We start from the raw sequence: 25,164 nt of genomic DNA, 5'->3' as shown, positions 1-25,164 counted from the left end.
CTCAGTTACATGTGCCTTTGGACAAGTGTCATGTATCTCTGGTTGTTTAAACTTCTGCATTGATTAAATGTCTGCTTCGTGTACATTTTTTAAACTTCTTTCCTACTTTCTTTAGCATCTCGTGCATGTCAGACAGACACTTTTGGTCTGTTTGTTACTTTGGTCCCTAAAAGCTTCTTTTCAAGTGAAGCATAGAGCCTGTCGGCCTGTTTGTTGACTTCATTCTCAACTGGATCCTAATTCCTGGCTGAGTCCCAACTACTCCCTTTAAAATCACTTTCGATCATCAGCGTGAAATATAATAAATGCTCATGAGAAAGTTACACTTGAAACTTGTTGCAGTGAGTCTTTGCTGTGGCCATTCCTCCCAGGCTTACAACAACCTCTCATCACATTATGGTCAGAGCTGGAGCAACTGGAAGAACCACTAAGACACCATCATATTCTGCATGGTATGACACATACAACATCTGGAGCTTGGTGAATTAAAAGATTCTTGCTTAATGTGTTTTATGCTATCTGTGTGTCTATAACATTTAAAAGTTTTGCCACACAGATGGGACACTTTTCAGTTCTTGCTTTTGGCCTACAGATAAAGACATGGATCATGGAGAAAAATAATTGTTTCTCTGAAGGTAAACAAGATAACTTAATAGATTAGTTTTCTTTTGCTGTTGTAACAAATTATCATAAATTTAGTAGCTTCAAACAACACATATTTAATATTTTACAGTTTTATAGCCTTAATGCAGGTCTAGCTGGGCTAAAATCAGTGTTGGCAGGGCTGTGTTTCCTTCTGAAGGCTCTAGAGGGGAACCCATTTCCTAACCTTTTTTGGCTTTCTGAGGCTGCTCACATTCCTGGATGCATGGTTTCCTTCTTCTGTGTTCAAAGCCAGGTTGAGTTCTCAGATTGCAGCACTCTGACCTCTTCTGTCTCTGTCCTCTATTTTTAAAATCACCCTTGTGATTACAATGGGCCTACCAGGATAAGACAGGATAATCTCCCCATCTTAAATTCAGTTAATTAGCAACCCTTATTCCATCTGCTACCTTAATTCCTCTTTGCCATGTAACCTAATATATTCATAGGTTCTGGGAATTAGGGCATAGATATCTCTGGGAGCCATTATTCTATCTACCATGCCTTCTAAGCTAGAAGTCATAGAATCTCTCTATTATTTATTTTAAGCTAGAGCATCTCTCCAAGATCATGAAACCTTGCACTGAGAGAGAAATAGACCAATATTTACAGTAAAGAGTCATTCAATGTCACCTAGTCCAGTCCTCTTTTTTATACATGAGGAAGAGAAACAGAAGCTGATAGAGATAAAGTGGCTGGCCAACATCACAGTGAGTAAATGTCACAGTGGTAGGAATGTCACAGTGGTAGGAGCGGAATTGGAACAGTTTATATGACAGCATGGACAGGGATAACTAATAGAGTGATAGTCTTTGATGTGTATTGCATGATTAGACCTATAATTTTTATTTCTCGACACATTGATAACTTTATATGATGTGTGTCTCATTCAAAATAACAACATTTTGTGCCCTTGTTTGATGATCCATCTGCTCTGCCTCTCACCTATTCATTGGTAGAAATAAGACAGTAAGTTAACCACAGCATTGTTTGTCAAAACCCATGGTTTGAATCATGAAAGAGAATTTTAAGAACCACTGTGATAGACCATCATGTCATCATTTCTTTAAATCCTGGATACTATAATTGACATAATGTCAAGCTATGGTTTTTGTACTTATCCTTGCCCCACTTCCTGATTGTGACTCTGATTCACTGGGTTCTCTCCTTCTCCCCCACCTTGTGTTCCTCCTTTCAGAGGCTGTGTCACTGGACCTAACTTCCATTTTAATGTTCCAGCTCTGCACTTTGGTGATGTTTCCTTTGGTGAGTAATTTTCCATTTTAAATTAGAAATTGAATAGGATTCCTTTTCTCTACATGGAAGGAGGAAGGTTTACAAAGGACCCCCCTTCCACATCCCTGGAATACAAAGTCCAGCACAAGGACATTCAGAACACATGCCCTATATCTGATTGCCCTGCGTAAGGAAACAGAGTCCACACAACCATCCCAAGTCAGTTACCACCAAGAAATCTCATACTGATTCATTGTTTGGAATCTACTCTATTGTTCAGCTCTGAAATGTTAATGTAAATGCTATATATCAGTGGTAAGCCCACTACTGAGCTCCAAGAATATCTGAAACTCTTTTATCTAGAAGTCAGACCCTTAGAAAACATCAAGGCCCCTAATATAGTACATTTCAGTAGAATATGGCAAAGGAGAAGCCTATTCCCAAGATGCCACTGATTTTCTCAAAATGCTCTTCTGCTTTGAAGTACCTACAGTTTCTAGTGAGTGCCAATGGCCATAAATACATCACAAACACAGGGCTTTTAAAGTGCAGGTATTGATTTTTATAAATGGGGCTACTTCTAACATGAATCGCTTCATTTAATGTGCTCCACGTTGAGTAGTAGAGGTCACTAGTGATTTCAAGTTACAGTTTTAACAGTGGTGGCAGCAGAAGCCACATTGTGATAAGATAAAAAATAATTGGTAAAGATACTCAAAGTAATATATATTTGACAAAGTGTAGTCACTCTCTTAAATATACCTATGGGACAGATTTTGTTTATAAGAAATTATCCTCACTAACTAAAGAGTTTTTATGGTAGCTCTGTAATTTAAAAATAAATACATTTATTTTGAACATTTGATATGTTCCTTTTGCATGATCCTTAGATGCGGCCTGAGTTTTAGATCCTAGATGCAGCTGTTCAATCCCCATCCATTACCTACCCTCATTCTACACAGCTTGGCAACTATGCTTCTCCCACACTGGCATAAGACTAAATATTTATACATGAAATGGATGAGCCAAAGGACTTATGGATTGCTGGACACCGGGTGTAGCTGAGAGTAGGAGTATTGTATTGATATCAAGGAATTAAGTACAAGTCAGCATCATAAACTGTGAGACTCCTCCATGCCCTACCTGTCCCTTCCACTTGAGCTCCCCAAACACTGACAGACATAAAACTTATATATTGACAGGTAACTAATGTTGAGAAATTCATCCAGAATGTGGCACTGAAAGCAAAAGAGTTAGACTATATGAAAGGGAAATAAAGGGACATGGAAAATAAGATTTAAAAGTTCCAACTAACTTGTATATAATAGATACAAGTTCTAAGTTTAAAAGTTCTAACTTGTATCTAATAGAAATTCTAGATGGAGAAAGAATGAAAATGGCCAAAGAGCAATATTTGAAGAGATGGCAGCTGAGAATTTCTAAACTGAAGAAAAACATTTGTCCTTATGGTGTGCAGCTGGTTGCTTCTTTGATTCTGTGGCTCCACCATAGGTGGCATGTAGCTTCTATGTCTTGGTCAAGATTTCTGCTCTAACCTTAGCCATCATACTCACATTCCAGCCAGCAGAAAGGAGGAAGAGACAGGAAGGTCTTAAAAGAAAGGGTACGCCCCATTATATCCCATTGGTGAGTACTTATTTGTGTGGCCACAACCAAGCTGCACATAAGGCTAGGAAATACAGCCTCACTCTGGTTGGCCACATTCACAACCAGAGCTTAGGGATTTCGTTACTTCCTGAAGAAGGAAAAGGATAGTGGGAGATAACCAGCAATTTTGCTGTAACTTAGCAAATCTGGGCAACATCAGCCAGGCGTAGTGGCTCACATCTATAATCCAGGCACTTTGGGAGGCCCAGGAGTTCAAGACCAGCCCAGGCAACATAGCAAGACCCCATCTCTACAAAAAAAAAAAAAAAAAAAAAGCAATCAGCTGAGTGTAGTTGTACATACCTGTGGTCCCAGCTACCTAAGAGGCTGAAGCAGGAGGATCTCTTGAGCCCAGGAGTTGGAGGCTGCAGTGAGCTGTGATTGCACTACTGCACTCTAGCCTAGGCAAAAGAGCAAGACCTTGTCTCTAAAAAACAAATAAACAACAACAACGAAACCCTCATAACTCTCGTTAGGAACCAGGAAAGAAATAACAATTGCAGATATTTAAGGCAGTAAAAACAGATAAGAGAATGCTTTAAAAATAGGAGAAATGGATGAGTTGGAGGAAAATATATGTTATTAAAATTACCACAAGGAGGAGACCCTGAATAGAAAAATAATCATAGAATATACTGAAAAAGAAACCAAGTATCCACCCCTGAAGAAAAGACACTAGGTCAGACAGCTTTACAAGGGTGTTCTGCCAAATGGTGAAGAAATGGATGAATCTCACATCACAGAAAAATGTAGAAAGCTATTAACTCATTTTAGGAGACAAATAAATTCACAGTAAAACAACACAAGAAAAGAAAAATATAGACCCATCTCTCTTATGAACATTGATTTTAAAGCATTAGCAAATCACATGCATAGAGATGCATTTTTAAAATTACATCATGACCAAGTAGAATTTATCCCAGAAATGCAAAATGGTTTAATAACAGGAAATCCATTCATGTAATTTACCACAATTTATATCATCGCAGTTCATGCTGAGAAAAATATTCCACAGAATCCAACACTCATTCATAATTAGAAATAAAAATTCTTAGAAAACTAGGAGTAGGAGGGAAATTCCTTAATATGATGAATGAAAAATAGAAAAAACCTATAGTGGGAAAATGTATTTAATGGGGACCTTTGTTCACGTAGTAACGTACATTTAGTAATATTAATTTATCTATGTTCTAGACACTATTCTGGGGACTGGGATATTACAATTAAATGTTGAAAGCATTCTCATTCATTTTCAGAGGCAAAAAAACAAAACCAAAAAACTATTCTCAAGCTATCATATAACATTGTCCTGGAGGTCCAAGCCATTATGATAAGAAAATAAAAGGAAATAAAAGATAAGTAGTTGAAAAGAAAAAAACAAAACTATCATAGTTTGTAGAATGTATTATTCTCTACCTAGAAAAACTGTGGTAATTAACTGACAGGGCATTAGAACTAATAAGAGTTTAGCAAGGTATTCAAGCAAAATATTATTAAAAAGTAGATTTTTAAATATATCAGCAATGATTAACTAGAAAATATAATAGAAAAATGTCATTTAAGAATATAAAACTATATAATAACCTAACAATAAATGTGCAGACACTACAGGAAGAAGATAATTGGCTAATTCCCTGGGGAAAAATTCACGGAAAGAGCCAATAAATTTTTGAAACAAAGACCAATGACTGTGGACTTTATCAGATATTAAAATGTACTTTAAAGCATAGGCAAATAGACTAATAGAAACAAAGCCATGACTCCAGGGGAATTCACACATGCTCATTGTGAAATTTCAGATCAGTGGAGGCATGAGCTGCTTCATAAAAGGCGGAGAAACAATTGGTTATCAATGGGAAATAATAGAAAAGTGAGACTTTTACCTCAGATCTTTCACAGAAAAAAATCTCAGCTCTATTACACAGCTAACTGTGAAAAAGAAACTTTTTAAAATATCAGGAGAAAATATAGGTAGTTATGTTTATATGCTAGCAAGTGTGAAGGTCTTAAACAAGATGCCCAGTGCAAATGCCGTAAAGAAAAAGGTTGGTAAGTGTGGCTCCCTAGCATTAAGCAAATTTCCAAACAAAAGATTTCAGGAATACAGTAAAAAGACAATGCTTGCAACATAAATAATAGGCAAAGTATTAAAACCAGAATACATGAACCTTCAGAATATGTGAAACTAACTCCTGCTAATCCATGAGGAAAAGTGAAATTATCCAATAGAAAAATTGGCAAAATAGATGAATAGGTATGAATCGGTAAGTGTATAAACAGAATAGAAGGTCTATGAAAGACATATTAAAAGATGCTTAATCTCAATCATCTTAGATGTTTTTTGTGAAGAAAATATGAATATTTTTTATAATCCAACTAGTATTTCTCATGTGTTCCCACTCTACCAAGCAAGCATGGCAGGAGTTGGGGAGCACTGAGACACTGGCCTGTGGGTGCCTCATCTAGCTAACCACTTACCCGTGGTGCTCATTTCCACTGAGGTATTGTGGGAACACTGATGGCTTGTCCTTTTGGCTCCATCAGAGCCAACACTGACTTGGCTTCCACTGACTCCATCCTCCCTAGAGCTAGACCTGTGCTTCCCCCATGAAGCTACTGAGCACACTGAGATGTGCTGTAAGTGTAAAATACTATTGATTACATGTTGAAATGATATTTCTGACATGTTGGGTTAAATATACTATGTTGTTAAAATTAATGTCACCTATTTGTGTTTTGCATTGTATTTCCATTGGACAGTGTTGGCCTAAACTCTCCTCTCCCTTCATAGCCATTGAGGTATGGTTGTCTGGCCTCTTGCTATGGCAACCCTGTTGTAGACCCATGGCAAGGTTCACTGTTCTCAATCCAACTACCTTCCAGAACCATGCGTGGGAGGAAGGGTGCCATGTATACATGTGTAATGCCTGGGTCCTTCTCCAGCCACACAGGAACTGAGAGATACTTGAGTACTAAGATTCCCTTTTGACCTAAGCATACCATTTTTATCCTGAGTTAGCTGCCCCAGGCAGGTATGAGGATGTTCTGTGAAGTGGTCTGCTCTGAGATTCCCAACTAGAAAGCTAGGCAGAAGACCCTTTGCTTCCAGCATCCCCTCAACCTATTTAGCCACCCTATCCCTGAGATTCTGGCATCCCCTCAACCTATTTAGCCACCCTATCCCTGAGATTCTGGCCTGTAAGGCAGATGCCATGATGTACACATCTGGCTTCTCTGTTATGCTTCCGCTTCCCACACTCCACTGAGACAAAAGGAGTAGCCTTTCCACTTCCTCTTCCTGTTTGCCAGAACTCTGGTATCATCGCCTCCTTTTCCTGTATGCTGTTTGCCAAATAAGAGAATAACCTGTGTGTCCATTTAAAGAATAACCTGTGTGCCAATTGAAAGGCTCTTATTCATTTTCAAAACAATGACACTGATAACATTATTCTTCATCAGATCTAGAATGGGATTTTTGATGTTAGGGAGCTCTGGGTCACACAAAACCAGGTACGCATGCTCCAAGGTTAGATAGTTTTTTCCCTTAACCATCTTCTATTTGGGCCTCCTTTATTAGGACACAGGAAAGATTATCATTGGGTAATTTATCCATAGTTTCCTTGAGCTATAGAAATAAAAATCAACAGCTGTTCCTCATAGCTGGTTCAGCTGAAAGTTTTGGTAATTAGCTTAGCTGAAAATTAGAAACAATTTACTTTTCTTTTGTTGTATATATCTTATTGAACCATTTGATGATATAGCAGCTATACAAGAGGCCAGAAGACACTGCAGAACCATGTCCCCCAAGATTTCCCAAACCTCAGACATGGAAACTTATCTCAAAAACCAACTTAATGTGCCTTCAAAACCCAAGTTATATTTTCTTTTAGTTTAGCTATGAATGCTATAAATTCTTTAATCTTCTCTGTATTGTGGCAGGAAATGTCAGCAATAACATACCTTTTGGGCTTGCCAACAGGAAATCTAAGGCAATCTGGTTTTCAAAACCACATGGGTCAGTGGATTTAGGCTACTTTGCTTTGCTTCTGGAGTCTGCACTGCATCAACCAAAGTGAGGGACAATTTTGTGATAATTTCCAATTATATGACCCCCACAGTTGAAGCCTCATGACTCCAACAAAGTACCATTATTTCCCCAGGTGGATTGGTCTCATCAGTCAGACACAAAGAAGCATGGTGGCCCTGGAGGATGTGGAGAGGCATTTGAAACTTTGAAACTTCCTTGCTTCCTTCCTTCCTTCCTTCCTCCCTCCCTCCCTCCCTCCCTCCCTCCGTCCGTCTCTTTCTTTCTTTCTTTCTTTCTTTCTTTCTTTCTTTCTTTCTTTCTTTCTTTCTTTCTTTCTTTCTTTCTTTCTTTCTTTCTTTCTTTCTTTCTTTCTTTCTTTCTTTCTTTCTCTCTTTCTCTCTTTCTTTTCTTTCTTTTCTTTCTTTCCTTTTTTGTTTTTTTTTGAGACAGTCTCATTCTGTTGCCCAGGCTGGAATGCAATGGCATCATGTTGGCTCACTGCAATCTCCACCTCCCAAGCAAGCAATTCTCCTGCCTCAGCCTCCCAAGTAGCTGGGATTACAGGTGCCTACCACCACACCTGGCTAATTTTTTTTATATTCTTAGTAGAGACAGGGGTTTTACTATGTTGGCCAGGCTGGTCTCGAGCTCCTGACCTCAGGTGATCCACCTGCCTCTGCCTCCCAAGTGCTGGGATTACAGGTGTGAGCCACCATGCCTGGCCACGTTTGAAGCTTTCTAACTATTACCCCACATGTGCAAGTAGGAAGGCGTTAATGAGACAGATGAGCATAAGCTTGTTATTAGCTCAGGAATGAAAGACTAATAGGGATGCATATGGTTCCTGATGCAAAAATGAGACTGATCGTTCCAGAAGTAAGCCAAGAATTGGAGGAATATTTTAGTTGTTTCAGAATGACAGACATATTGGGTGGGGTTTAAAAAGGTTTGCAGAGGCTAATATAGTGCTGGGGAATACTTGAAGCTAACTAAAGTTGACAGTATTATCCCTGTATTGGCATTAAGTTCCAGTCCTAAAAAGTCTGTTATAGATTAGGGTTGGAGGTGTGGCATTCATTTGCTTGGTGGTGAAGATATAGATTTTGCATCAGGGTCTGCTGGAATTGATGATGATGTGATAGATGGGTGGTGGGTAAATAGTACTATATGTTGGTTTCTGAAATTTCTATGGCCATAAGATTTTTGATGGTAGGATTGGATGTTGGATGACATAACCAGTAATTAGTTCTGTTGACTACAGCTGCAGTAGCATGAGAGAGTCAGATAATAGAATTGGGTGGTGATTGTCCTTGAAGGAACATTGAGATACAGATGAATCCTTGGATGGGTCAAAGAATAAATGGACCAAATGACAACTGGCATGCTAGCTGATGCACTAAAGGCCCAGATAAATATCTGCAAACCCACTATTTTTCAGGAGGTACAAGGATGTGTTGAATGAAAATAAGGAATTTGAAAACCTCCAAGTATTTATTGAACTCGGCCATTGAATAATGTGGACAGAGAAGTTATTACAAAATATGATAACCTATCTGGGATTTGGGGACAGAGTTGTTCAGATAAAGCATTGAAAGATGCATTACCGGTGTCTCTTCTGTGGCACTGATATAAACTGGCAGTATGTAGCTCAAAGAGAAATATCTAAGTTGACCTTAGGAGGGTGTAAAGTAGGAAGTCAGGAGCAAAACCAGATTGTAATGATCACAGAATGATCTTGGAAAGGTTGGCAGAAGAGATCATAGTAGGTGTGAGCAAAACATGCCCAAAACAAGTTGTCGATAACAGTAAGGGAGACATCACAGGGTGTATCAAAATTGTATAACCTTAAGATAGGAAACAAGGAGTAAAAAGGCAAAATGATAAAAACAAAAGTACACAAGGGAGAGTGTGAGAATCAGTAACGTCAGGCATCTAACAAAATCTCATCCCATCAGTCTTGAGCAGAAGCTATCGGCTGTGGGTAAAGTCTGCTTGTTCTAAGGGACTTGAAATAGCAGTCTATTTCTGAGGGTCATCTGCTTCTGAAGGTTTTTTCTGTTTTTTAGAAAACCTCTATTTGAGATCTCCAGTGAGAGTATTTTTCAACATGTCTTCAGCCAATAATTTAGCTTCCATGGGCATCTTTTTCCTCAGATATCCACCTCATAATTTAACTGCGAGGTCAGTTAGAAGGCTCTGAAGAAGACCTTCATTGGTGTATTTTTCAGGGTACTCATTCTTCAGGTAGAAAGAGGGGAGGACTTCTGAGGGTGGGATTGTAGGATTAAGTCTTCTTAAACTTAGAGATGAGCTGGTTCTCACAATATTTTGTTATGTCTGCATGAAGCAAGGTTGACTCAAATTGATGAAATACTTGTAATCACATGGATCTTCTAGTTATTATTTCATAAAGTGAATAGTCTATGAGTTACAGAGGGAGCTAATCAGATCCGATGGCCATCAGAGCTAAAGGTAAAATTCTTCATCAAGGAATGATGAGAACCTCAGAGAACTGGGGCAACTTAAGATCAGTAATACTATTTTTATGCTTTACATTTCCCAAAGATTGTGGATTGTGAAATTTTTATCAAAGGGCTAACACACTATAAAATTCTTTTAAACTCTTGTCGTATAAGGTGGCATTCCCCAGGTGGGAAAATTATAGTCTACAATTTATTAGTCACAGTCATAGCAGTGATCTTTCTGTACAGAAAGGCTCAAACCCATCCAAAGAATTTACAATTACAAGCATATATTCTGAACTTTGTGATTTGGGCCCAGTCCACATATATTCCAGAGACCCACAACCCACTTGTACAATGTTTCTGGATATAGTAGCAGGAAGTGAGGCAGGAGCCAGCCACATCCCCAGCTACAGAGGAGAAATTTCCCCATTGATTCTTATTCAGAGATTATTTCATCTCTTCTATTTTACCATAGGTAAAACATTTTTGTCAAAGACCGTCTTAGATTTGGGGACATAGTTGGTATTCCAGAGACCATTGGAATGAACAGAGGTTCCCAATGTTAGGCAATGTTGTTTTCTAAATCTGAGGCTAAATTTTATATGTCCAAAATGAGTTGGATATATGTGCTTATTGATCTCCCATATTCTGAATTATGTCTATGGACAATGACAAAAATGCCACCTGATTTGCATAATGATCTGCCAACACAGTTCCCTTTGCTTTGTGGAGATTTTTACTCTACTAGAAAAATTAAAAATCCATTGTCTAAAATATTCCATGAATCCCTCAAAGTCTCTCAATTATAATTTAGTGTTTAGTCCTGCATGTTGATGACTCAATTTAATACTCTCATTAGATAGGGTCCATTCTTTAGTAGAAAGGTCATGTTCCAAATAATAGACCATATTTTTAAAGAACTGTAATTTTTCCTTCACAGCCTTGTGATCTTCCACTGCTAGTTTCTGCTGCTCTTCTTCGGGGCTTTTTAGGTCAGGTGAAAGTAAGCATCTTGAAGGAGAATTGAACCTCTTGAGAATGTTGTGTTTTAAATCATTATACAAGTATTGGGAGAAAGATCAGGTGCCTCTGTGAATCCTTGAGACATTCTGTGCAATTATGTTGTTAATTATTTGCGTAGAAGGCAGATAAATATTGACTTTTTATTTACTAGACACTGAAAAAGGGAGCATAGAGGTCTACAACTGTAAAGTACTTGCATTCAGGTGGATCTGTAGATAGAATAGTATTAGGATTGGTTGCAACTAGAAACCTAGGAATAACGTGCTTATTAATGACCTTCAGTCTTTAACAAATCAGCATCCCCTTCCTTTAGGCTTCTTGACAAGCAATATGGGATATTACAGGTACTAGTACAAGAAATTGTTGTAATTAGAAGGTCATAATTGGCTTTATTCTGTGAAAAAGTTCTGGCTTTAAGGAAGCAGTCTGAGCAATGGTTTGGAAGACCCACGTGAATCTTTATAGAACCCACTTTCCATAATATGCTCCACATTCACAGAACATCTAACTCACAAATGGTCAGATCAAATAAGGGTAAGCCATCTACATTTTCAAGAGTCGTTATTTGGTAAGTTCAGGAAACTCACATGTAGCATGATTGTGAAACTGACTTTCAAGCAATTCCTCTGGAAACCTCTGGAATTTCCAAGAATAACCCTTCAAGTGCACTCAATCTCACAGTTCTTTTTCCGTGAAAGATATCTTCCAAGTAGGTTGGCAGGAGTGTTATCAACAAAGGATACATGAATGTGTTTCCTCCAATGGCCTAATGTGTAGACAAAAACTGAGACATGAGGCAGAAGTAGCTTAACTCAAAATACCCCTGACAGCAACAGTCATTACTCCAAGAGACCAAGTACATTTTATTACAGCAGAGTTCAAGGTAGAAGAGTAGCATTTCCATCCAGTAGAAATACACATTTTTGTTCTTCTGTGTCTATAGATTATTCTTCTTGTTCTGAAAGTGGTATCAGATTCAATAGCTACCTCGGGAATCAAAAATCAGAGCTTAGTGGCTGGACACTGTGGCTCACGCCTGTAATCCCAGCAGTTTGGGAGGCTAAGGCAGGTGGATCACCTGAGGTCAAGAGTTCAAGACCAACCTGGCCAACATGGTGAAACCCCGTCTCTACTAAAAATACAAAAATTAGATGGACGTGGTGGTGCATGGTGTCACATACCTGTAATCCCAGCTACTCAGGAGGCTGAGGCAGGAGAATCACTTGAACCTTGGAGGTGGAGGTTGCAGTGAGTTAAGATTGTACCACTACACTCCAGCCTGGGCAACAGAGCAAGACTCTATCTCAAAAAAAAAAAAAAAGAAAGAAAGAAAAGAAAAGAAAGAAAATCAGAGCTTAGTGTATGCTTGCCAAGCAAGGAAGATCCACATCTCAAGAGAGGAGCCTCATGGAACGAAGCTGAATATGATGACAAAGCAGCTTTGTCTAAGAGAGGTAAAAGCCAGGTGTTAGTCTCTGGCTGGCTCTAAAGCAGTTCGTAAAGTCTCTCTTGGGAAAGGCTATTTTTTGTTACCGTGTCGTCAGCCCTATGAGTGTGATCCCCAGTCAGGTCCAGGACACACTCTATCATGTCTTGGCAAGCTCTGGGTCACCCAGCAGGCAAAATCATGCAGGCTTTTTCTTTCACACACTGGCAAATAAAAAGAGCAAGCATCATTCCATGCAAAACTATATATTTTTATGTAAGAAATAAATGCAAAATATACTTCTGCAAGACTACTCAGCAAACTACTAACAGAGGCTGCCTCCCCAGAAGGGCCTGGATGGCAATCAAGGGGCTTGTTTTGTATCTGGTGTTTAACCTCCCACATAGTAAATGCATAGCAAATATTCATTAAGTGAATGCATAAATAAAAGAATAGATATGTTAATGAATGAAAATGTGTTAATGGAATGAAACAATAAAAATATTATTTAGGATGAGTTAGAGTTAAGTAGCAATGCATTGCATGGACAGTTCATTCAAGAAGCTTAGCAGTCTCTAGGGGAGATTGAGGGTCAAGGGAGGTGTTGGGGGGCTTTTATTTCTCACGTCTTATTTTATTTTCCAGGGTTTCCTCATACCTTGATATGTTCTCTCAATAATACCTCTTTGGTCCCCATGACTTTCAAACTGCGTGTCCCTGGGGATGGCCTTGGCCGTAAAAGCATTTCATATTGCGAGCAGAATGCAGACCACAAAAGATCGTCTTGGACCAAGGAAGAAATATCCTCAATGAAACCGAAAGAATTCACCGTCACTCCTGACTGTGGCACCATTCGCCCCCAGGGATTTGCTGCTATCAGGGTAAAGTGCATAGCCTTCCTGCACACACAGCCAAGCAGCTGAGCCTTCAAAATAGCCACTGGGCCCTCATCCCCTCCTGCTGTCCAGTGTCAGCAGGAGGGGATGCCTGTCAATTTACAGGGAAAAGTGAGCCTATAAGGAAATAAACCAGACACAAATACATTGGGCAAAGCAATGGGCACTGCGCCAGTGGCTTTACCTTAATCTAGATGCACTGCCTTCACCACAGGAGTGGATTCTAGGTATTTCTAGTGAAGCCACTGCTATCCAGACAGTACACCCATCGGTAATAATATAAACAGATTTCAGAACTTATTGATACTTAGGTTTATCTTTCCTTCACACTCAGATCCTTTAGATACCAATATATGGCCACTGTTATGCCAAAGATGATATCCAGTTTATTCAGCTTTGTGATCCAAATCTGGACTTCATTCATGGTGGATGTGGATGTGGTATCACTAACAGTGCCTTATCTTGAGTTCCACAGGAAAAGCCATGAGAATTCAGCTTCCTTATACTGAGGAATACTCATCCTTCCATGTTTTGTCTGCAGTCAGGATAGTGCTTTGCCTTGGTTATGGCCTCACAGTGCCACCCGTGGAATTATTTCACCCTTAACTGTCTTCCCTCTTTTCTTCTGCTGTTGTTGTTTGTTATTGTTGTTGTTGTTGTTTCCCAAGTATCTCAGGAAGATTTTAAAAGATGTAGCGTCTTGCTAGCAGCCTTCTGCCAAAACCACTTGTTCTTCCTTCTAGCCACAGCCCAGATACATAAACAGGGGGTTACAGTCACACTAGGATTCTCTGTTTCTTTCCAAATCGATGACTTCATCTTCACTTTATTTTTCCTTTATATTTGGAAAAGCTTTCTCCAAGCTCCAGTTTTCCTCCTGATCTGCATTTCAGCCAGGTCTTTGTGGATTCAAATTTAAAGCATCCAGTGATCCCCTCTGCAACTGAAAACATTTTAATTAGTACCAGATACATAATTTATAGAGAGAAAAGCCTTAACCCATGCCAGAAGCTGTTTTCTAGACTTGCAACTATCTCTTCCAGTACATATAATTTTGAAGCAATTAAAAATTGTAACAAGGCTTCTGAAAGCCTAAATGTACAGCTTCACAGCAGCAAATAAAAACACAGGGTAAAATGTTCTAAGCCCCCCAACAGCCTCCCTTGACCCTCAGTCTCCCCTAGCAACTGCTAAACTTCTTAAATGAATTGTCTGTGCAATTCATTACTACTTAACTCCAACTTGCTAGAATTGGAATCTAAGTACCAATGAGTTCTGAAATCTGTTAATGTTTTGACCACATTCTATTGTCCTCAAATAGACCTTTCTTTGGAACTTTCTATTTTCTGCTGTAATAAAGAATGTGGGATGGTGGGGGCAAGATTTTGGTAAAGCAGACTAACTGCTTTCTTCCACCATTTTCTGGAACTGGCATGGTTATTGCCACTTATTTTACTGTAAGAGAACTTGAGCTATAGTGTTTTACTAGTATATTACATTTGCATAATTCATATAGCCCAGAAGTGGGGGACAATTTAAATTGCAGTAATTAAAGTTGGCTTGATATTGCTCATCGTTCATGCTTATTTTTCCCTTATGCAGGTATGTGGCTTATTTGACAAAACCCCCTCAGAAATGAGCAAAGCCATTGTACTAAAAGTCATTTGGTTTCTACCCTGGCCTTTGAAAACACCCAGCATGTCCTGACCCCACAATGTAACTTGTTCAACTAAAAATGTAAAATACTATATATCCATAAAGCACTTAGAAACCACACCGATCAGCATAGTCCTCCAGGGGCTCCTCTCCCCCCTGCAGAGAGATCGTGCTTTTTAGAAACTCCCCCCGTAGAGAGAACGTGCTTTCTAGAAGAGCAACTTGCCACCTTTTTCTTTCCAGGTGACCTTATGCTCCAACACTGTGCAGAAATACGAGCTCGCACTGGTCGTGGACGTGGAGGGCATTGGAGAAGAGGTGCTGGCGCTCTTAATTACAGCCAGGTATCACTCCCCAACTTGCTCTTCTCCCAAGTCTCCCCTGAGCCTCCAGTCATGGGCTGCCTCGCAGAAGGCAGCTCGCCTGCCAACCCAAGCACACTGGGTTTGTCCTGCCTTCCTGAGAATTCAAATGACAAAGTAGCAAATGTTTCTAACGCACCTTTAGTGGAGATAAGAAGTGTGTGTGTCTTGTAGAACTTAGGCAAAGAATCCTGAGAATAGTGAAGAAATGGGTCAGACCCTCTCTAATGGGTCTGACTTTCAAAGTATGTAACCAGAAAGGTTTTAGCAGGAAGAGGTGAAGAGCTGCTCGTTTTTGTTTTCATCTTTCAACATAGCGCTCCAGAATTATGCAACAGGAAGGTGTTGCTGTCAGTCCTACAATGGAAGATTGTAGAGCCAAGAGGTCCTTGCCCTGGGACACTGTGGCCGTGACTTGAATTGCAGGATAGGAGTGGGCCCCCAAGATGGGACTCATCTTTAACAATGCATCCTCCTCAGAACCATCTCCAACTCCTCTCTCTTTTTTAGAGAGGCAGCTGGGTTCAAATCCTGGCTCAGCCATTTGTTGACTGTGTCTTTTTGACCAAGCTACAGTCATTGCAGCAGTGCTGATCAGGGTAGTGGTGTCATCGACTAATAATGATGTGATCCTAAGTAAAATCCTGGGGCCGCACTCTTCCCAAAGCAATCGGTGTCCAGATCTGGGACTTTAAGGTGTATGTATGAAAATGCTATATATAGGAAATAGAGAAAATGACTGAGTAAAACTGATAATTATGCTAATATGTCAATCTCTGAAATTCAGATCTCTTGTAAATCTTAGTAAGACATACACTTTAAAGATGGGGCAGATGTGCTGGTTGGTGGGGAGATAACCGACACCATTTCATGTGTCTTGGGCTTGGATGAAGATAAATAACAGTGCAGAAATAACTTAAATTAGGGTTCCCACTGTGTTGCCTTGACCTACTTAGTATTCCTTCAAGACCTAATTTTTTCCTTTGTTTACAAACAGTAAAAACCCTAATGTGGTCCTTTCTATGCCCAGGTTTGCCTTTCAGTCTAGTCCTGCATTTCTTTTCTATGCGGGCTTATTCAGATACTTCCAGCCCCTTTCCCTACAACTATCAATAGGAAATCCTAAATTTAAAAAAAAAAAAAAGTTCTAAAGAGGCTGTGAGTTTTCTACTTATATTCTGTGACCCAAGTCAAGTAGTATAAGCCCCTCTCAGTCACAGTATTTCAAGCAGTAAAGGATTAGCTTTAAGAAAGTCACTGGGTCAACAGACAACTTCCATTCCAACTAAAAATGAACACTCATGCAAAATCACAAACTTTGGGGTTAAAGAAAGGCTCTTTCATTTCCTTATTTTTGGCGTAATCTATAGAAACTACTCACTGACTCTTAAGAGAAGAATTGCTTTTAGAACTGCAGCCTCAAGTAACTCTCCAGAGCCAGCAGTGACAGCCTGCCATGATTCTGCCACAGGCTCACTTCCTCTTACTGGGCACTTACCTGGTGCTGGGCTGTGCTCTTCCAACACCCTAAGAAGAGTTTATAACGCCAATGTCAGTCCCTAGAATTATCCTCGTTTTACCAATGAGAGAAATGGGACTCTGAGACAGAAAGCAGCTTGCCCAAGGTTGCACAGGTTGTACTTAGTAAGGTCAGTCTTTGAAGCTGGCTCTGCAAATTCAAAAGCTGTTACTCTTCACCATTGCACTATACTGAAACAATGACATAGGGTAGAGTAGACATTGAGAGTCACAGACAGCAAATAAAATCCAAGTCACCTAATAATAGAGCAATGGCAAACACAGGGCTTCAACTCCTCTCTTTCCTGCATACAACCCTCCCTCCCTCTCCCCCCACCTCACCCCCTCCGTGTTGGCACACTGACAACCCTGTCACAGTGCCAGTTCTGGACCAAGCAGCCACCTGAGCCTCTGCATCCAAGACAGCTGTTCTGCATAGGAATTAGCATTATTACTGTGATTTAGATGGTGTGAGCTGTCGCTAGTCCTTAGGGGGCTTTCTGACTGGCCCAAAGTGTCACAGCTACTTAGGACCACATGCTGGTGGCATTGACCCTGTTTGGCATGGAAACAGATTCATTACCCTAAGGATCTTGCGCCATGGCACCCCTTGCCCAAAGAAGGCCAAATATATAAAACAATGGAAATGTGAGTCATTACCCACCAGACAGCTCTTCAAGGAGTTCTGCCTCTAGTCCTTTTTTGATTAAAAAGTGGTGACTGGGGGCCAAGAGACAGGGAAGAGAGGAGGAGAGAAGCTTTGAAAGTGACTAATGTGGTTATTAGAGAAAAACTACTATGTGACACTGACAAATGTATCTCACTTGGGGCTCTATGTTTTCTGTATGTAAACAAGTTCTCTGTTTTGAAATGTGTGATGGGCTTCTGTGAGCAGGTGTGTTGTACCTGCCCTCCACCTGGTCAACACAGAGGTGGACTTTGGGCACTGCTTCCTGAAGTACCCGTATGAGAAAACACTCCAGCTTGCCAATCAAGATGACCTCCCAGGATTCTATGAGGTCCAGCCTCAGGTGAGTTCCTTTCTCCTTCTTCAGTATTAATTCTTCCATTGGGTTCCCTTGATGAGAAAGAGAAATCCCTCTGAAGTGCCACATCCCTGAACACATGACCTTAAGTAATGCTGATTTTTAACCCTTAGATAGTCGTAAGGATGGGGTTATAAAGTCATAGTTGGATTGCTAGCTGCATGCCTGGACAGCTGCAGGTGTAAACTGTTGTTAATTTCCCAGGGAAATTACCCTTGATAAAGAAGGGAAAGTGTCAATTAAGCCAACATGCAGAATTGCACCTGCAAATAATTGCCTGTGAACTAACCATGCATGGGAAATGAGCTAGGAGTTTTCATTATGTCCATGGCTGTGATTTGAATGGCATCAGTAAGTAATGCAATATTTATAAGTAGATTTGTTGGACCAGAAAGCTAGAGACAATACAGGAATAAGAAAGGAGGAATTGTCTCTTGATGTTTTATGAAATGCGTCTGTCCATATGCCACTACACCCAGTTAGGTGGGAGACTAAGCAGTTAAACACAGATGGATAAACAATTTTTAAAAAATCTGTGCAGATTAGAGTAATGGAAGGTTACTACTGAGATGCAGTTTACCAAGAATACATTTGGGTATAAAACTCAGTTATATAAGTACAATATTCTAACTAAAATGTATGCACAAATATCATGTGGGGGTTTATTTGGCTACAAAATCAATGGGAGTTAAAACAGCAATATGAAGGCCACAGAACCGAGGCAGGTTTAGGCTCCTGCAGAGAATTACCACATTCAGATAAAGGAAGGAGATAGCTGCTGGTCAGAACACAGCCAGAATTTTGTCTTCAGATGTTGTCATTGTGTTTTTCTAATGGAAACTTGGAAAAAAAGGCATCATGTTCACAGTAACCAAAATGACAATCCATGGCATCTGCAAATCCAGTCATGTGTGTGTTTAATCTGAAACAGAATAAATAGACTTAGCTAGGATAACACAGCTACCTTTCATGAGTCACAGGGCTGTTATGTAAGAGATAAATAGAATGGTTCTATGAGTTTCTCTGAGACAGAACCAGAAGCCAAGGGTGAGGGTGAGGGGAGACAGGGTCTGACACCCACTCAGAAGCGCCACAGCAGGTCAACCCTTCTCAGCGCATGATCATTTCAAGAACTCAGAGTGGAGCCTGCATCTGGGGTCAGGGGGAGTTGCTTCTGCACAGCAGGGCTGGGCATAGGATGAGGCACTTGCCTTGGGCACAGAATTTAAGGGAAAGCCAAGCACTCAGTCAAGATACTTAGTATTTCTATGCCATATTGTAAGAAATCAAAATTAATTCCAAAAAAATCCATAATGAGCAAGATATCAAAACCTAGGTAAAGAGATCAGTCTGACCTCAGGCTGTCATAAGGCTCGGTGGAGCACTGCGCCACAGGGAGGAGTTAGACTGGGCCATGTTAGGCCAGACCAGATGCAGAGAGACTGTGGTGTACCCCAGGCAGGTGACACCTGTGTGCTCTGTCTTCCTCCCCAGCAGCAGAGGCTCTGGAAAATGGTTCCCAAGATTATACAGTGGCATTTAAATTTTTTTATTTGTGTTCTTGTTGCATAAAAGCTGGTAATATGCTGCAGAACAGGTTTCTGAGAAACACAAATTGGTCAACACTGGACACTTGTTCATTCGTTCATCCATTCATTCATTCCTCACTTTAAAAACTGAGCATATGCTTTGGGTCAGAAAGTGGGCATGTAGAGAGGAGAGGCCCCTGCTGTGTGCTAAGAAGTTGTCAGCGGGACATGCAGGTGGCATGGTGCTGTCCAGTGCATGCTGTGGAAAAGGACTGCACAGGATGCTCCCTGGGGACAGAGGAAAGGTTCCCACCCTAGAGCCCTTGAGGAATGGAGGGAGAATTCAAGAGGAGTGTGCCAGATGGGTTGATGGGAACGGACATTCTAGGAGGAGTCACCACAAGTGCAAAGGATTGGAGGTGAGAAGCAGCATCATGGATTCAGGAAACACTAGCGGCCTCTATTGATAGAGCACAAAGGGCGAGGGAGCCGGGACGATGCGTGAGGGTGCAGAGGGCCAGGTTAAGGAACTTGGAAAGTGGAAAGTGGACCTTTTCCTTTTCCTAAGGAAAGTGGAAAGCTGTTGCCCTGAACTTATTTGTGTTGTGGATAATTCTGTATCTTGCTGTGTTGGGCACTTTGAATTTTGGGCCTCATGCACACCTCACTTAACCAAACTTCCTTTTGGCCCAATTGGGGTGCTCTTCCCCATTTACTGGCTTGAATAATAAGGCATTTCTAAAAGACCTCTATGGACTCAGGAAAACACTTACTTCAAAATAAGCGAATACACTATTTGCTCCATGCTGTGCTGTCCTTACCCCTCTGGTTTTCTCTCCCCCAGGTGTGTGAGGAGGTGCCTGCTGTGCTGCTTTCCAGCCCCACCCCTAGTGGGGTCATCCCCCCTAGCAGCACCATCCACATACCACTGGCCCTGGAGACCCAGGTCACTGGAGAACACAGATCCACGGTTTACATCTCGATCTTTGGGAGCCAGGACCCCCCTCTGGTGAGAGTCCATTTTCAGAACTGCAGTTGAAATTGCTGTGCTTCTTCTCAAACATTTTGAGCTTTCTCATTTAAGGCCCACACCGTATTCACATATGTCCCAGTTTCTTGGAGTTGTAGGGTTTTATGTTTTTACTATGCAATGGTAAAATACCAGTGCAATGTGACTTTATGGAATCTGTTTGTGGCTACATCTAATAGAAGCAGTGTTTTATAGCAATCATCCTTAAATCTAACAGGATACCAGGAATCTCTCTCTGTCTCTCTCTCTCTCTCTCTCTCTCTCTCTCTCTCTCTCTCTCTCTCTCTCTCTCACACACACACACACACACACACACACACACACACACACACATTCCCACCCGCCTGACCCTTCTCTAATCCTTTTATTTTTTTATTATTTTTTTTTTTTTTTGAGACAGAGTCTTGCTCTGTCCCCCAGGCTGGAGTGCAGTGGTGTGATCTCGGCTCACTGCAAGCTCCGTCTCCCGGGTTCCTGCCATTCTCCTGCCTCAGCCTCCCGAGCAGCTGGGACTACAGGCGCCGCCACCACGCCCGGCTAATTCTTTTGTATTTTTAGTAGAGACGGGGTTTCACCATGTTAGCCAGGATGGTCTCGATCTCCTGACCTCGTGATCCGCCTGCCTCGGCCTCCCAAAGTGTTGGGATTACAGGTGTGAGCCACCGTGCCCAGCCTCTCTAATCCTTTTAAATCAGAATCTCCAAGGGGAGGAAGCCAGCACATCTGTACAGGAGCCAGCACATCTGTATGTTTAATAAGCTCCTTGGTTGTTCCTGGTGCAAAGCTGGGTTTGGGTATCACTGGTTTGTCACCTATGGGCTGGGAGATCAGTTTCTTTCACTGTTCGCCTGAGTTTTTCTTGTATATTGACTTGACTTATGGCTCATATTAGCCTACTCAAGTCAAGCTGTTAAGAGAAATAGTCTCTCCAAGAGGAAGAGGGATTCATGGAAAGCTCTCCACTGCTTAGGCTGAGTTGAAGGATAAACATTGAATCCTACAGGAGGTTGCCCAACAGGCTCTGTATTCCTAGACATGTGGTTTTCTTGGGAACTAGTGATGTCACCTTACATTTCTTTGACGTGACTCTGAGTGCTTAGAGAGCGTAAAACACTAGGATTTTGCTTTTATCTCTTCCATATAAGATGCCATAGATAAGCCACCTAACTTATAAAGCAGCATCACCAAGGTAGGCCAACCCCAAAACATGCCACCAGTTCAGGTCCGCCACGAGGCTCACTGTGCCCCTCCCCTACCCTCCTGCACAGATGCAGCCCATGAGAGGGTAGCTTGCTGAGCAGCCAGAACTCTGTGAAAGAAAAGGGCCACCTTCCTCAGGCAGACACAGTGCCTGGCTCAAGGGACAGGGAGAAGAGAGCAGAGCAAAGTGGATTTCAATCTCCAACCCTCACAACTATGTGCAGTGGCCCTGCCCTACCACACCACTTGTAAAGCAACAGAACTGGAACTCAAACCCAGCCACAGTGCTGACCCTTAACCCTGTACTAAGTGTTGTTGAGGCTGGAGTGCTGTGTGGGATGGAGGGGACCCAGAATCTGGTTTCCCCTCAGTGCATAGCTCTGGGCTGACCTGGGAAGCTGCACATCCTTTCTGGGGAGGAAATCCAGGCTGGATTCACAAGTCTGACCAGCATGGCCCTCGCTATGTCCCTGAGACCACAGCACACCAGTGGGAAGGGGCACCAGTTCTCATAAGCATCCTCTTATGCCCTTGCTTTTTATTGAAGGAATGGCTAAAAGTGGCTAGCCATTTCCAGCTGTTCCAGTGTTCTTTCTCTCTGGCGGAACTCAGGTATGTCACTTAAAGAGCACTGGAGAAGGCCCAGTTATCTATGTCCATCCCAATCAAGTGGACTTTGGCAGTATCTACGTCCTAAAAGACTCTTCCAGGATTCTCAACCTATGCAACCAGTCCTTCATTCCTGCATTTTTCCGGGCATGCATGGTAAGTCACGGGACATGATAAAACACAGCTTTGGCTTATAGGCAATGGCCCTATTTTTGCAACATGTCTTTGAAAATGATCACCAGAAGCAGAGATTTGCATGGTTACGTTGTTGCATTAAACCACGTCATTCCCATCCCCAATTCTTGTTTATTATAATGAATTATTAACATAATAATTTATGCATCAATTAATAATTTTGTTGATTAAGGGATGCCTTAGCTTAAGGGATACCTATTATAATACTTTTGTTGATTAAGAAACACAGTGTGCATGTGTTTTGGTAAACAGGCAAGTATAATCAATAGAATCCCAGTTCAGGAAGATGCTTCAGAGGTCAACAAGCTCCTCTCCTGGACTGTACCTAAGCCCAGCTCCAGCCCTCAAAAAAAACACTTTTTAGATGTCTCTTTAACTAAAAGTGCTGCCTTTAATTTGAGTCCTTTTGGATACAAATGTGTTGGTGTGTTTATTCTATTTTTGTTCTCTTTTCCTTCTAGCAGTATTTTAAGGTAGTTTGTAAGGATGTGTGAAATACAGGAGAGTATTCACCAAAAACAGAAATTAAAGTAAACAGCAAAGACAGATACAAAATAGATGTAAAATGGTTTTAGAAATCATTTTGTCTCATTTTTATGTACAGTTGACCCTTGAACAATGTGAGGATTAGGGACACCAAACCCCCACGCAGTTGAAAATTCACATATAACTTTTTTTAAAAACTTTTATTTTAGTTTCAGGGGGTACATGTGTAGGTTTGTTACATAGGTAAATTGTATGTTACAGGTTTGGTGTACAGATTATTTTATCACCCAGGTAATAAGCATAGTATCCAATAGGTAGTTTTTATATTTTCTCTTCCTCCCACCTTTCACCCTCAAATAGGTCCCAGTGTCTCTTGTTCCCTTCTTTGTGTGATATTTGGTTTTCTGTTCCTGCATTAATTTGCTTAGGATAATGGCCTCCAGCTCCATCCATATTGCTGCAAAGGACATGATTTCATTCCAGACACATAGACCAATGCAACAGAATAGAGAGCCCAGAAATAATGCCACACAGCCTGCAACCATTTTATCTTCAACAAAGTTGACAAAAGCAATGGGGAAAATATTCTCTATTCAATAAATGGCATTTGGATAATTGGCTAGTCATATGCAGAAGATAGAAACTAGACCCCTTCCTCACACCATATGCAGAAATCAACTCAAGATGGATGAAAGACTTACACGTAAAACCTAAAACTATAAAAATCCTGGAAGATACACCGGGCGCGGTGGCTCAAGCCCGTAATCCCAGCACTTTGGGAGGCCGAGACGGGCGGATCACGAGGTCAGGAGATCGAGACCATCCTGGCTAACCCGGTGAAACCCTGTCTCTACTAAAAAATACAAAAAAAACTAGCCGGGCGAGGTGGCAGGCGCCTGTAGTCCCAGCTACTGGGGAGGCTGAGGCAGGAGAATGGCGTTAACCCAGGAGGCGGAGCTTGCAGTGAGCCAAGATCCAGCCACTGCACTCTAGCCCGGGTGACAGAGCGAGACTCTCTCAAAAAAAAAAAAAAAAAAAAAATCCTGGAAGATAACCTAGGAAATACCATTCTGCACACGGCCCCTGGCAAAGATTTTATGACAAAGATTCTAAAAGCAATTACAACAAAAACAAAAATTGACAAGTGGGTCCTAATCAAAGAGCTTCAGCACAGCAAAAGAAACATATAACTTTTGACCTCTCAAAAACTTACTGCTAACAGCCTACTGTTGACCAGAAGCCTTTCCAATAGCAGTCTATTAACACATATTTTGTATGTTATATGTATCACATACTGTATTCTTACAATAAAGTAAGCTAGAGAAAAGAAATGTTATTAAGAAAATCGTAAGGAAGCAAAAATATACTTATTCATTAAGTGCAGGTAGATCATCATAAAGATCTTCATCCTCATCATCTTCACATTGAGTAGACTGAGGAGGAGGAGGGAGAAAAGGGGTTGGTCTTACTGTCCCATGGGTGGCAGAGGTGGAAGAAAATCCACATATAAGTGGACCAATGCAGTTCAAGCTCCTGTTGTTCAAGGGTCAACTGTATTTCGTAATGACGTTTAGACCTGCTTGTCTTCTTTAAGCTAATTTTTACTTTTTTTGCACAAGAACAGACATGAAATGATGGGGGTTTTGTAGAGTTTAGGAATTTCTAATTCAATAATTGAAAGTATTCTTGATTTTAGAAATAGTTTTCTGAATTTAAATATAAAATGTTTAATTGTATAGCCTTCTGCCTATCATCAAATTATTGCATTTGAATGAGAACGAACATTTAGTTTCAGCATTTGTCAGGTATTTCTGAATAATCAAGTATTATTAATTTCATAAAATTTAAGGAATGTCATTTTCTGCTGACTTGTGACAGCTTACCAGAGACATTGGTCCCAATTAGCAGCCATTTATCATCATTATTTATTTTTAATATCATCTATCTTTACTCATTATGAAGGCAGCCACATTCACATACAGTCACTGGTCTTTTTAATAGAGGTTTTCACACAACCCCAATCATGCTGTAGCACTGTGTGAATCTCATGTAAAGAATATTGTTTCATAATGTTTAAAGAAAAATCCTATAGAAAAGACATTTTTACTACTCTTTATCCAATTAGTTAATTGATATGTTTGGTAGAAAGC

General features: G+C 40.7%; 1 protein-coding gene across 1 annotated transcript in view; it reads left to right on the top strand.

The window, feature by feature from the left end:
* Nucleotides 1-25,164, top strand: part of HYDIN (HYDIN axonemal central pair apparatus protein) — a 392,140-nt gene that overhangs the window by 110,227 nt on the left and 256,749 nt on the right. The window contains 6 exon segments of the mRNA XM_030924912.1: nucleotides 1,841-1,908; nucleotides 13,133-13,368; nucleotides 15,283-15,383; nucleotides 17,815-17,950; nucleotides 20,339-20,503; nucleotides 22,337-22,489. Coding sequence (XP_030780772.1) covers nucleotides 1,841-1,908; nucleotides 13,133-13,368; nucleotides 15,283-15,383; nucleotides 17,815-17,950; nucleotides 20,339-20,503; nucleotides 22,337-22,489 — 859 coding nt within the window.

This window comes from Rhinopithecus roxellana, chromosome 20 (genome assembly GCF_007565055.1).
Source record: "Rhinopithecus roxellana isolate Shanxi Qingling chromosome 20, ASM756505v1, whole genome shotgun sequence".
NCBI lineage: Eukaryota > Metazoa > Chordata > Mammalia > Primates > Cercopithecidae > Rhinopithecus > Rhinopithecus roxellana.
Note: the sequence above shows the minus strand (reverse complement) of the source record. Positions and strands in the feature narration are given on the sequence as shown.